We start from the raw sequence: 13,020 nt of genomic DNA, 5'->3' as shown, positions 1-13,020 counted from the left end.
CCCCCCCCCCCCCCCCCCCCAGTGCACAAATTTTTGTGCACCAGGCCTCTAGTCATGTATAACAGGATATTGTAAAGATTAAGTTACAAAATTTTAATTAAAATGTTTCTTACATACCATTATATTGGCTGGGCTGAAAAAATATTTGTTGGGTCCTTGGGCTGCAAGTTTGACATGCTTGCCCTAGACCCGTGGTCGGCAAACTGCGACTCGCAAGCCACAGGCGGCTCTTTGGCCCCTTGAGTGTGGCTCTTCCACAAAATGCCACGTGCGGGCGCGCGTACAGTGCGATTAAAACTTCATGGCCCATGCGCAGAAATCGGTTTTTGGCCTGGGTGAGTCTATTTTGAAGAAGTACTGTTGATATTTGGCTCTGTTGACTAATGAGTTTGCCAACCACTGCCCCCCCCCCCCCCCCCCCCAGTGCACAAATTTTTGTGCACCAGGCCTCTAGTCATGTATAACAGGATATTGTAAAGATTAAGTTACAAAATTTTAATTAAAATGTTTCTTACATACCATTATATTGGCTGGGCTGAAAAAATATTTGTTGGGTCCTTGGGCTGCAAGTTTGACATGCTTGCCCTAGACCCGTGGTCGGCAAACTGCGACTCGCAAGCCACAGGCGGCTCTTTGGCCCCTTGAGTGTGGCTCTTCCACAAAATGCCACGTGCGGGCGCGCGTACAGTGCGATTAAAACTTCATGGCCCATGCGCAGAAATCGGTTTTTGGCCTGGGTGAGTCTATTTTGAAGAAGTACTGTTGATATTTGGCTCTGTTGACTAATGAGTTTGCCAACCACTGCCCTAGACAATCTCATCTATTTGCATGGCATTAAACTCCATTTATTAGCTAATGACTGAAATATGTTCTCTCCAAGACCTTCCTTTGGCCTCCAAACACATTATCCAACTGCCTTCTTGACTTCTGCATTTGGAGATCCAACAGTCATAATGATACAACTAAGCACTTGATATTGCCTCCCAAACTAGCTATTTCAACAATCTCCCCGTGTCAGTTAGTGGTAACTCTATTTCCCAACTGATCAAACTAAACACTATGGTGTAATTATTCATGTATATCTTTCTCTTGCACCCACGTCATAGAATTCTGTCAGCTTTACTCTCAAAATATATTGAATTCAACTACTTCTCATCACCTCCACTGCCACCACTCTGGTCCAAACCACCTCTCTCCGCTGGATTATTTTAAGCTTCCTAACTGGTTTCCCGTCTTTGCCCTTCACCCATGTAGTCTTATTCTCAATACAATAGCCAGTGTGATCCTGTTAAAATATGTTTATCATATCAGATCATGTCATTTCTTTGCTTAAACCTCTCCAACAGGTTCTCATCTCACTCAGAATATGAACCACAGGTTCCTTAAAATGGCCTACTAGTTCCTACCTCATTGTCTCGGTCACCTTCCTGACCTCTACTCTTCTCACTGTTCATGCTAGCCTCATTGCTGTTCTTTAAACCCACCAGCTCTTCTTGCTGAATCCCCTTCACAGTAAGGTCTTCTCTAAAGAAGACCAGCCTCTAAAATTTAAGCTCCCCCACCTCACTATTTTATATCTTCCTTTTCTGCTTTATTTTTCTCTCCTTGGCATTAAACCACTGTATTTTTTACCTATTTACCAACTGCTTCCCTCACTGGAAAGGAAATTCCCAGGGATTTTTGTCTATTTCTTCCTATTCTATATCCTTAACACTTACAATAGTACTTGGTGCTAGTCACTACCCATAATTTTTTGTTGAGTGAGATTTAATGTCTGCTTGGATTAAAGAAGGCAATAAAACCTGGGCCTCCTTTATGTAGAACACAAATATAAAGGAATTAAATATTTTATTTTAGTCCTTTTTTAGAATTAAGTCTTTTAAGGATACAAAAATATTCTCCAAAATATCTTTCATCAAATCCACCTTCAGGAGTCTGCTATCTGCTAGGCATTGTCCTCAATGATAGGGACCAAACAAATGAACCTGACAAAATTCCCGCTCACTAGTGGGGAAGACCAACAGGAAACAATTACAAAAATAAATGCTTAATTATAATTGGGTATGTGTTTGAAAGAGAAGTATCAGGTGATATGAGAGTGTGTAACGGGGATCTACCCTAAACTGGGATTATCAAAGGCTTTCTTAAGGAAATGAAATATAAGTTAAGACCTGAAGACTGAGTTGGAGTTGGCTAGGTAAAGGCAGTGGGGAGAGAGTGTCAGGCAAAGGTAATAACATACATGAAGACCATGAGTATGAATCAACAACCATCACAAATAGGAGTTGAGAATTTTAAGCCATGAAACCTAATATAATGCTCTTTCAGTTGATGACTGAAATCACCTGGACTGTCGTTCACATCAAGGTGTAGGTCAGGCATTCTACAGTTCTGTGAATTCCCATGTTAGATTACACACTATAGCTCCATTAGATGTGTTTAACATTTTTCTTACATTTAAAAAATAAATTTACAAGAAACGTTGCTTTAAGGTTTCATGTGCTCAAATTTCTTGCCATGCAAATAGGGTTGAGAGCTTTTCACAAGTTACTGCTTCCCACATTTAGTTATGGACAAGTGGGATGCAAACTGCTATTCCTACAATCTCTCCTACAGTTCAGGCAGCACTGAAGTTCCTAGCATTGATGCTAGGAGTGGGGATTGTGGAGGTGGTGGTGCCCTAATGAGCAGAGCACTGCTCCTTCCTTTAGACTTCCTTGCCGCAGTGGATTCCTGGTTCAAGGTCTTGCTGCCCAAGATATATCCATGGCTCTACCACAATGGGGGCAACATCATTAGCATTCAGGTACAAGTGGAAAGTTGACTGGGCAAGGGGAAGGAGGTTCCAGGGGTTCTTAACCTTCTCCACCTCATGGCTGAGCTCTACTTTTCCTTTCTCCTGGCAGGTCGAGAATGAATATGGTAGCTATAGGTCCTGCGACTTTGCCTACATGAAGCACCTGGCTGGGCTCTTCCGTGCACTACTAGGAGATGAGATTTTACTCTTCACCACAGATGGGCCACAGGGACTCAGATGTGGCTCCCTCAAGGGACTTTACACCACTGTAGATTTTGGCCCAGGTCTCCTGAGCAAGGGTTAGGGTGGAGTCTGGGGAAGGGGCACTTCTTCTGTGATGTTTATCTTTCACCCGTGCCTCCTTTCTGCAGCTGACAACATGACCAAAATCTTTGCCCTGCAAAGGGAGTATGAACCTCACGGGCCACTGGTGAGAAGCCAGAGGGGAGGGCAATCAAGGCAAGAATCACGGGTGGGAATGGGTTGAGCTCGGTTCCCATCTTGCTCATGGTGGCTCCTTTCACTTCACACTAGGTGAACTCTGAGTACTACACAGGCTGGCTGGATTACTGGGGCCAGAATCACTCCACACGGTCCATTATAGCTGTAACCAGAGGACTAGAGAAAATGCTGAAGTTGGGAGCCAGTGTGAACATGTAACTGGACACTGGGGCCAACATGAATGTAATTGGGTGTGAGGGATGAAAGTTCAGATTCCATGGGTCAGCACATGCTTTTCCCCCCACCTTCCCTCATTTCAGGTACATGTTTCATGGAGGTACCAACTTTGGATACTGGAATGGTGAGTCCAGATGGTCCCTGGGGTGGTAGCAGGAAGGTAGCAAGGAATTAGAATTTGAGGGCTGGGTGGATTAGGATATCTGTAATCGTAATGGCCATCACTGCCCCCATCTGATGGCAAAATTCTCTGCATGTGCATAGATGTATTGAATTAATTAAATTGGTTCGACCCCAGGTGCTGATGAGAAGGGACACTTCCTTCCAATTACTACCAGCTATGACTACGATGCACCAATATCTGAAGCAGGGGATGTTACACTCAAGCTTTTTGCTCTTCGAAATGTCATCAGCCAGGTGCCCTACCACTTCATTAAGTACCAAAGGCTTTTATTAACTGGGGAAAGGGAGTGCCTAAATTGTTTATAGAGTTCCCAGAAATCACTGGTGGTTGTCTAGGCCACTGAGCCCTGTGAGCATCCTATAAAAACATTTTCTACTTGCCCAAATGGGACTACCTGGGGAGATACACACAAGTATGTAAAATTACAGGATCTTCATGACCCTGAAGCCATTCCCTGGATGCCAGGTTAAGAACCCTGTGCTAGGGTCTTGGAATAGGGGTTGTGTGGTTTTTCTATGGCTCCTGAGAGAATTTGGGCTCAGTTCCAGGAAATTCCCTTGGGACCTTTACCTCCCCCCAGCCCCAAGATGATGCTCGGACCTTTGACCCTACACCTGGTAAGCTCCTCCCTCTCTCTCCTGATTCTACCATATTATCCTCTAAATAGCCCTCTATTCTGAAACTTCCCTTTTATTCTGATACTGCTTCCTTATTCTAATAGGATGGATATTTGCTGGATTTCCTACACTTACTGTGCCCCCAAGGGCCCATCCATTCAATCTTGCCAATGACTTTTGAAGCTGTCAAGCAGGTAAGGCATAATCCCACAGCCAGTAGGTAAGGCAACCTTCCTCACCAGCTATAGCCAAAGGTTCCCTAAGTTCCACATCTTCCCCATTTTTTATATCAATTTATCATAAGTACTCATTCTTCCACACTTAGGACCGTGGTTTTATGTTGTACCGGACCTATCTAACGCATACTGTTTTTGAGCCAACACAATTTTGGGTGCCAAACAACGGAATACATGACCGTGCCTACGTGATGGTGGATGGGGTATGAACCTAATTCCAGGCTACCTTGTGAGCCCCACTTTCCTCTCCTCTCAAGCACCGTTTAGCCTTAAGTTCCCCTACCTACCTTTTCCCACTGCCTGCCCACATTTGCAGGGGGTCCAGGGATAAGCTGGGATGAGAAAGAGTTTGACTAAGGGTAAGGTCCAGAATGGAGAGTAATTGACAGATGGGCTACATTCTCTTTGCCCTCCAAATAAGTACCCTAATGTGGCTTCCTGTTTGGTGGTCAGGAGCTAGATGCTGAACCCTTCCCATCACAGATCTTCTTATCCACAGGTGTTTCAGGGTGTTTTGGAACGAAACACGAAACACAAACTATTTTTGACGGGGAAAATGGGGGCCAAACTGGATGTCTTGCTGGAGAACATGGGGAGGCTCAGTTTCGGGTCTAACTACAGTGACTTCAAGGTGAGCTAGTTTTGCCCCTCCTCTCACCCCACAACTTTATTGACCAAACTCCCTTAGAGGGATGTCCTACAGCTCCAGCAGCATCTGAGCAGAGGAAGAAAAATGGAAAGATAGGGGCCTAATGGAAGATAAGCAAGAGCCATGTCCTTAGCAAAGTAGTGGCTTGTAGGAATCTGGACTTGGCTACTAGTTGCATCTCAGGGCTTGATTAGGGACAATTTCACCTTAGAGATTATTGAATGTGATGAATTTTCATTTGCCTTCTTCACAGGGCCTTTTACAGGCACCAATTCTGGGGCAAACAATCCTTACCCAATGGCTGATGTTCCCTCTGAAAGTTGATAAACTTGTAAAGTGGTCGTTTCCCCTCCAATTGCTGAAAAACTCACATCCTCAAACTCCCTCTGGCCCCATCTTCTACTCCACAACGTTTCCAATTTTAGACTCCGTCAGAGACACATTTCTCTTTCTACCTGGATGGACCAAGGTATTGCTGATAGTAGTCGTTGGGATGAGGGTGGGAGGTGGTAAGACAGAAAAATCATGGAAGGGGGAACAGAAATTATTCCTCTGAATAGAAACCCAAAAGAGGGTAATTCTACCCCCCTGAGAACTGACCATTTATTTTCCTCTCCTCCCACCATGACAGGGTCAAGTCTGGATCAATGGGTTTAACTTGGGCCGGTACTGGACAAAGAGAGGGCCACAACAGACCCTCTACGTGCCAAAACCTTTGCTGTTTCCTAGGGGAGTTCTCAACAAAATCACATTGCTTGAACTAGAAAATGTGCCTCCCCAACCCCAAATCCAATTTCTGGATAGTCCTATCCTCAATAGCACCTTGCATAGGACATACATCTACTCCCTCTCAGCTGATACACGAAGTGATTCTGAACCAATGGAGTTAAGTGGGCACTGAAAGAAAGGTAACCCTTGGACCTGGGACATGGAGTGGGCAGAATCCCTTGGTACTGGCCAAGGTGACCACAAAGAATCAAAGGCCAAAACAACTGTACAAGTGCAGTTTCCTTGCCAAATTTTATTGTGATTAAAATTCCAGAGACAGTAGCAGCTCCACACATCTCTATGGCACTGTCTTTGTCTGGGCTCCTGAGTCTCTCTCATCCCAATCTTCCAAATACTCTGGTTTCTCGGGAAGAAGAAACCTAGGACCAGTGTAAATGTTCCCTCTCAGGATCTAGAGTTGGCCCTGGGTGGAGCTGTGAGAGATCAGGAAGAGGGCTTCCTGGCCTGACAGCGATGAATTTGGAGGCAGCGTGTGGAGCAGAAAGAGAAGTCAAGGTAGTGAAAGGGAATGAGGCCTTGGAGGGACGTCCCACAGCTCAAGCAGCGTCTGAACAGAGGAAGAAAAATGGATGTAAAGGTACCCAAAAACTTCTCGATCCAAGTACCCCTGTCCCTCTTCCTGCCATTTTTGTTTCCACTCCATAGGTTCAAAGAACTTCTCACATCCCTTCAACAGCCTTTGTCTGTAGGCACTCATTCTGCTTGCCCAAACATGGTCCACCCATCATCACTCCTGCCCCCGGCCACATACCCAGCATTGACGATTGCAGAGTCAGGAATCTGAGGGGTAGGGGCTCCCAACTGAGCAGCTAGTCGGCGCTCTGCAGCCACAGCTCTCTGAGGGGAAGAGAAGTTGTGTCAAGGACAAGGCCCCAAAGGTGGATGGGGTACCCAAGAAGTGACAGTAGAACATTGGGAAGGGACTAGACCTCTAAGGAAGTCTCGGGGTGGAAGAGAAAACCTCCAGCCTCACCTTCTCTCTGTCACTGAGAGCAGCAAATCGCTGCTGCTCTTCTTGCTCCTGCTTCTCCTGCTCCTGCTGTTTCCGCTGCTGTTCTTCCCGTTGCCTCCGGGCTGCCTTCTGCTCCCTTTTCCGCATAGCCTTCCGCGCCTCCATTTCTGATGTCAGTGGCCCTGGCACCTGGAGGATTTCGGGGAAGGTATGAGGTAAGACCTATACAAACTATCCTTGGTAAATCTAAGACAGTAGAAGAGATCTAGCCAGGATATATGATGCCATCCCACTCTGCTGCTGCTTCCTTTCCCAGCTGACCTGAGCCTTGCTGTAATCATAAGCATCTGGATTCTTCTCCATGAACCTTCGGAACTCATTACGTGTTGCTTTGTCAACTGCAACCATATATGGTGGCCGAGTCCGGAAGTCCCTAGGTGTGGAAACCCCCAAAATGGGTTCAACTTGCCTATGGCATCTCCTAACACCACTTCCAGTGGTTCTCAACCTTCCTAATGCCGCGACCCTTTAAAACAGTTCCTCATGTTGTGGTGACCCCCAACCATAAAATTATTTTCGTTGCTACTTCATAACTGTAATTTTGCTGTTGTGAATCCTAATGTAAATGTCTGATATGCAGGATGTATTTTCATTGTTCGCGACCCACAGGTTGAGAACCGCTGGTTAACCAGACCAAGGGGAATACTGTCAAGTAGCTAATGCCAACGTTAGTCTTCAGATCATCCTCTCTATACCCTAAAGGGCTCGCTCTGGGGACCCTTACTTACCGGATGGTGGGGTCAGCACCTGCCTCTAGCAGCAACCGAACCCCTGAGCCTCTCCCAGCTGCAGCTGCTGCATGCAGGAGGGTGAAGCCACTGGAGCCCAACGGGGCATTGAGCAGAGACAGAACTTCAGGGTCTATAGGGCTGGCAGCTAGCAGGATTTTCAGCATTCCAATATCTCCAGCTTTGCAAGCAGCGAGAAGCTTGTCCCAGAGCTCTGGCTGACCAGGGACCTTGGCCTCATCCATGAAAGGCTCCAAAGGGACTGCATGTGAGAAGGCCTTGTCTTCTTGAGGTTGCTGGGGAAGAGTCACATGTGCCCCAGCCTCCAGGTCTTGGCTTTTCTCCCTCTTATTCCTTTTTCTCCTCCTCCGCTTGGGCAATACCTCAAATTCACAAAGATGCAGGGTCCCTACTGTTGACTCTACTAGATCCAACTCTACCTGGAAGCCATCCTCTCCCTCTGACTCTGAAGCTAGGGAAAAACATGACATATTAGATCCATCTAAAGAATAAGCAGAGGGTGGAAGGATGTGGGCTACCCCAGATGCATAAGAATGTACATAATGAGATAATCCAGATCATCTTGAAATAAAATTATCTGTATTGTCACCCAAGATAAAGTAACACATTGAGAGCTGAATCCATTAGTATGATATGCAGAAATGAGGCTCTCAGGCCAGACACGTACAGTCCCTAGACTCTCCCGTGAGCACCCTTAGATGGTGCACACGGAGGAAAGCATAGGAGCAGTGACAGCTATGAAGGCCAAGAGTCTGCAGCCCAGGAAGCATCTAATAAGACAGGTAAATTCTGTGAGATTCATGCAACACATTTAAACATCTACTTCATGCTAAGACTTTTCTGAGTACTGGGGCTATATCAATGAACAGAAGCAGTAATAGGAGATCTGGAAAGGTCACTAAACATGTCTCAGTAATTGCTATCACATATCTCATTATTAACAGACCTGTGTGTGTTGCATGAGGCTCATCTATAAATAGGAAAGCGAGAGTAGGGGATTTGCTACTGCATTTCCAGGATAGACACCCAGATAGAGATTTGACAGGTGGTACTCAAACCTTGTTTGGGAGAGTCCTCATTCTGCCCTACTGCCCCATTTTCATCACTGGGGACCTTTCTTTCTTCCTCAATAGCCTTCTTCTTCTCTCGCATTGTCTTCCAGTATGAGTGAGGTGAGTCCAACCTGACTGTCTCCCGGGGGTCTTCTCCTGCCATAAAACAAAAGATGTTGCTCAAGTTTAGCTGAGGAGAACCCAGCCCAGGTTTTCTCAATGAAGATGGGATTGGGCTGCAGTCCAAGGACTAGAAAATCATCTGGATGAACAAATGAGAACCTGAGATTTGGTTTAGAAGGTACCGGAAGGTCTATGGAGTTGGAATCAGGGTCAAAGGCTCACCATGGATATGCAAAGTGGTCAGCTTATGGAGCACACGCTGTAGTTCTTTGAAGGTGGGTCTGCGGGTAGCGAGGGGGATATCCCAAAGTCGGGGATCCCCCCGTTGCAGGGGTGCCCCTTGGCCTCCGAAGAACAAGGACCGGCCAGAGCGGGGGGCACGCAGCAGTATTGTCCCAGCCTCCCCCAACGCCTTAGCCCAGCCTGGCTCTGCCAGCAGGTCACGAACGTCCTAGAGAAGAAAGCCACAGCCCTGTATATCTTCACTTGTTATGTTTAAATCTCCAACCAAAAAATGACCCCTTGTGTAGGGAGTGAAAGGTAGAAATTAACACAGAGGGAGGAAGGACAAGACTAAGATTCCTGAGGATCCATCCTATTCTACCTTAACCAAAAATAATGAAGACTGGAAGATAAAGGAGTCAACCTCTTTACTGTAACATTTAATAAGTTGAGGGGAAAAGGTATATTAGTGGACCATGAGATCTGAGATGCCTAACTTACCTTATATAGTGCAGCTTCATTGTAGCGCCTCAGGTTGGCTCCAGCAGAGCGAGAAGCCCCACCCCGGGCATCATGAAGTCCCTGGGCTGTGCCACGCTTGGCCCGGACTGTGTAGCGGTGAAAGGTTTTGTGTGTCACCACTTCTCTTCTGTAGACAATACAGACTCAGTACTGGAAACCTGGTACTCCCAGTTGAGAAGGATCCATTCCATCCTTAACCCCACACAGCACCCTCTCACCCTTGGAAAATGGCACCAGCAAAGTGCCCAGCTGCAGCCATGAGTACCACGCAGTGTCTAGGACCTCCACTTTGCAGGTTTCGTAGCAGCAGTTCTGGCTCTTCTGGGAGCACCTAGATGACAGAGGAGCAAGACAAACATATCTTGTTACATTCATTGAGAGTAAGGAACCACGTGCCAGTGCTAACTGCTTCACATGCATTATCATTTAATACAACCACTTTATATAGACAAGGAAATGTGAGGCTTGTAGAGTTAGTCAAGATCAAGTGGTAGAACTATAATCCAAACCTAGATTGGTCTGTTTCTAAACTTAATTCCATCACACTTGACCCAAGATTCAGGCCAGTTCAAAACAAGACTGTGCTGTCCAAGCCTGACACCCACACCCAATAGGAAGGAAGGGGAGAAGTGAGAAATGGACTGAGTGAAGTGGAAATCTATAATGAATGTACAAAAGGTTGGGGTTAACCACACAACCTGTGCTGTCACTTGCCTGGTGAGGGCCTAGGACACAGCGATAGGCATAAAGAAATTGGCCTTGGGCATTTTGGAAAAGAACCCGATGGGAGCAGAAGCCTTGGGATCTGTTAGACTTCTCAAACTCAACCCTCTCTTCATCCAGTATCTGTAAGTCCTCCTCAGGGGTTGAGTCTGAGTCTTCTGATCCTGAGATGCTGGAAAGATCTCCTGAAACATGAGATATATAAGTTTGATGCCTCATCTTTGAACTTCCTTCAAGCTCCTAAATGAGGGCCCTCTTCCACCCCCATGTCCTACCCCCACTAAGGTCTCCCACCAGACATCACCTGTGGAGCTCTGCTTTTCAAAGTCCAGGGCAGACAGGAGAGGCTTGTCCTTGAGACGCTGCTTTAGGTTAAACCGATGCCAGTCAAGCTTATAATGTTCCCTCTGGTAGGAGTCAATGAGGGAAGCAGAATGTGGAAATATGCCCCAGCCTGGCCTTTTATGGTACCCAAGACCAGTAACAGGACTCCAGCAGTATGACTGGGTAACACCAACTGCCTTATTCAAAACGTGAACCTTTATTCATTAAACACAAATGTCTATCTCTCCTCACCCACTGTTCTACTTTTGCCTCCACCATTTAGCTCTGCACCTGGTGTTTTACCTGTTCCTGATGGTTCTGGAAGGTCTGGTCACAGGTTGAACAAAATAACTTCCCTGAAATATCCAGAGGACCCTGGAATGGTTTTCTTTCTGGGCTTGTTCTCACCCCTGAACCTAAATAAGGGAGGGTAATTAGAGGTGGAAAGGGAGTCCAAATGGATAGTACCTGGAATTTTATTCAGGGTTTGATATATATAGCAGAGGAAGATGCTAAAGAAAGAGATGGCATTTAAGGAATTTATAGTCTAGTAATCAATAAATAAATAGCACATGCCCAGCTGGTGTGGCTCAGTGGTTGAGCATCAACCTATGAACCAGGAGGTCACGGTTCAATTCCCCTTCAGGGCACATGCCTGGGTTGTGGACTCAATCCCCAGTGTGGGGTGTGCAGGAGGCAGCCGATCAGTGATTTTCTCTCATCATTGATGTTTCTTTCTCTCTCTCTCACTCTCCCTTCCTCTCTGAAATAAATAAAAATATATTAAAAGAAATAAATAGCACAGTAATCACTTTATACAATAAAGATGCTTCTGAAAAGATACATGTAAAATGATTATAAGTCAAACATTGTATTTAAATTAACCAAAGGGATTTAGAGGAATCTTGCAGAAAATATATGTTGGTATGGTTAAAATTATTTTTAACTGGTCAAAAACCACTTCCTGAATGCCAATTTTTTAGTTTACGTTTCCAATTACAGTGTGCAGTTTGCTTAAAAAAGGTTCAAGAAAAACATAGCCAGAGACAAACTAAAGTTGTACATAACCAAATATCACATTGTTTTACATTCAGCATGAATGAATGATTGATTGGAATCCAGTTAAATTTGTACTATAGGAATTTTAAAAAAGATCTAGGAGTTTTCGAAGTGTTTTTGTAGGTAGTGGCATTACTGAGACAAGAACATAAGCAATGGCAAGAGACTTATTTGGAGATAATTCAGGGGTCTGTGTTAGACAGTGAATTTAAGATACATTTTATCCCATGGAAACAGATGTCAACAAGGGCTCCTAAACTGGGAAATGCCAATAGGAATGTGTTCTCTGAAGGAGCAATAATCTGCAAAGAGCCCTGTCATGTTTCTCATGGGTTCACCCCAAATCTTCCCGGATACCTGGAGAGGAAGTCCGCAGTGCCTGGGCCAGAGTCTCCCCGGGATGGTGTCTCACTAGGCTCAGGCCCCGAAGGACCGGAGCATCCACGCTGAGATCAAACAAGGAGACCGACGTAGGAGCCTGGGCTGCTGCTGGAGCCGGCGACATGGCTGCGCAGAAAAGAGGGGAGAAAAGCAGAGCCCTCCCCAAGCGAGATCCGACCGCCGCGTCTCCTGCCTGCCAGACTCGGTCTCCACCGCGCTGCAAGGTACCTCGTCCCTCACCCAGGCTCCAGGAGTCAGCTTTGGGGCTGATACGTGACCCCAGCCCGCTTTCTCATACCAGTCTCCGGCCACACAAGAGTGAAATGGGAGAGCACCCAGCTTTCAAATCGAATCCAACAGAGTTAAAATCACTGAGGTTCCCAAAGCGACCGCTCTTCGTTACTCGTGCGATGAGCTCCATCAGTGACTAAGCCGCGTGGACTCGTCCCGGGCCTCAGAAGCTGCACCGCAAATCCCAAACTGCTGGGAGTTACGCATGTCCGCAGTTCCAAATCCGGATGTCGGCAGTTCCACAGCAATCTCGTCACTACGGGGCCGCGAACGGGACAATCAGCAGCGCCCTCACCTGAGCCCCGCCCCACGCAAAGCCCCATTGGTCTTCTGCCCGCTCAAGACCCGCCTTTAGTCCCGCCCCCGAAACGGGGGAAAAATGGGCCGTCGTGTCTCCGCCCCCCCGTGCTCATTGGCCAGGCTGGCTGCTGGTGACAGTAAGTGGCAGGCGCGGGGCCTAGCGCTCTGGGTCGGGTCGAGTCCTACGGAGCTGTCGGATCCCCAGAATCACCGGGGTCACGGTTCCTGAGGTGAAGCGCGAGACCGGTTACTGGTATGTCAGGGCCCGGGCCGGACCTGGCCGGGGGCGCCCGCGGAGACCTGAGTGAGCTC

The 13,020-nt window shown here is 46.8% G+C and overlaps 3 protein-coding genes across 9 annotated transcripts in view; 2 read left to right on the top strand and 1 right to left on the bottom strand.

Annotated features, from left to right (window-relative positions):
* Window positions 1-6,434, top strand: part of GLB1L (galactosidase, beta 1-like) — a 13,225-nt gene extending 6,791 nt beyond the window's left edge. For 3 of the 4 annotated variants that reach the window (XM_014531020.1, XM_005883458.2, XM_014531018.1), the window contains 12 exons: window positions 2,712-2,806; window positions 2,907-3,081; window positions 3,169-3,227; window positions 3,332-3,453; window positions 3,559-3,599; window positions 3,774-3,892; window positions 4,202-4,276; window positions 4,381-4,470; window positions 4,602-4,715; window positions 5,012-5,143; window positions 5,415-5,630; window positions 5,793-6,434. In XM_014531020.1, the coding sequence (XP_014386506.1) occupies window positions 2,712-2,806; window positions 2,907-3,081; window positions 3,169-3,227; window positions 3,332-3,453; window positions 3,559-3,599; window positions 3,774-3,892; window positions 4,202-4,276; window positions 4,381-4,470; window positions 4,602-4,715; window positions 5,012-5,143; window positions 5,415-5,630; window positions 5,793-6,062 (1,508 nt within the window). In that variant the 3' untranslated portion in view covers window positions 6,063-6,434. The remainder of the gene's footprint in view (window positions 1-2,711; window positions 2,807-2,906; window positions 3,082-3,168; window positions 3,228-3,331; window positions 3,454-3,558; window positions 3,600-3,773; window positions 3,893-4,201; window positions 4,277-4,380; window positions 4,471-4,601; window positions 4,716-5,011; window positions 5,144-5,414; window positions 5,631-5,792) is intronic. The other variant, XM_014531019.1, reaches the window with a different exon arrangement.
* On the bottom strand, window positions 6,157-12,666 carry ANKZF1 (ankyrin repeat and zinc finger domain containing 1). The gene is made up of 13 exons (XM_005883461.2): window positions 12,094-12,666; window positions 10,981-11,093; window positions 10,658-10,760; window positions 10,345-10,538; window positions 9,849-9,961; window positions 9,610-9,757; window positions 9,109-9,337; window positions 8,770-8,919; window positions 7,691-8,162; window positions 7,224-7,335; window positions 6,924-7,091; window positions 6,702-6,787; window positions 6,157-6,497 (listed from the first exon to the last, which is right to left on the bottom strand). Exons 1-13 carry the CDS (start codon window positions 12,239-12,241, stop codon window positions 6,374-6,376), a joined length of 2,160 nt encoding a protein of 719 aa, XP_005883523.1. The 5' UTR covers window positions 12,242-12,666; the 3' UTR covers window positions 6,157-6,373.
* A 155-nt stretch (window positions 12,667-12,821) lies between these two features.
* Window positions 12,822-13,020, top strand: part of ATG9A (autophagy related 9A) — a 9,357-nt gene continuing 9,158 nt past the window's right edge. For 2 of the 4 annotated variants that reach the window (XM_014531012.1, XM_014531010.1), the window contains exon 1: window positions 12,822-12,961. The gene's annotated coding sequence lies outside the window, so the exon portion shown is untranslated. Of the gene's footprint in view, window positions 13,013-13,020 lie in introns of all 4 variants that reach the window. The other 2 variants (XM_014531013.1, XM_005883455.2) reach the window with 2 other exon arrangements.

The sequence above is a fragment of the Myotis brandtii genome, unplaced genomic scaffold (genome assembly GCF_000412655.1).
Source record: "Myotis brandtii unplaced genomic scaffold, ASM41265v1 scaffold79, whole genome shotgun sequence".
Lineage (NCBI taxonomy): Eukaryota > Metazoa > Chordata > Mammalia > Chiroptera > Vespertilionidae > Myotis > Myotis brandtii.
Note: the sequence above shows the minus strand (reverse complement) of the source record. Positions and strands in the feature narration are given on the sequence as shown.

Excerpts from the sequence above, each read along its gene's own strand:
- ANKZF1 (XM_005883461.2), bottom strand. The coding sequence starts at position 12,241 with ATGTCGCCGGCTCCAGCAGCAGCCCAGGCTCCTACGTCGGTCTCCTTG. Across the intron at positions 9,962-10,344 it reads GTGTCCTAGGCCCTCACCAG|GTGCTCCCAGAAGAGCCAGA; the intron begins GCAAGTGACAGC and ends TCTGTCATCTAG. Across the intron at positions 8,920-9,108 it reads GACCACTTTGCATATCCATG|GAGAAGACCCCCGGGAGACA; the intron begins GTGAGCCTTTGA and ends GTTTTATGGCAG.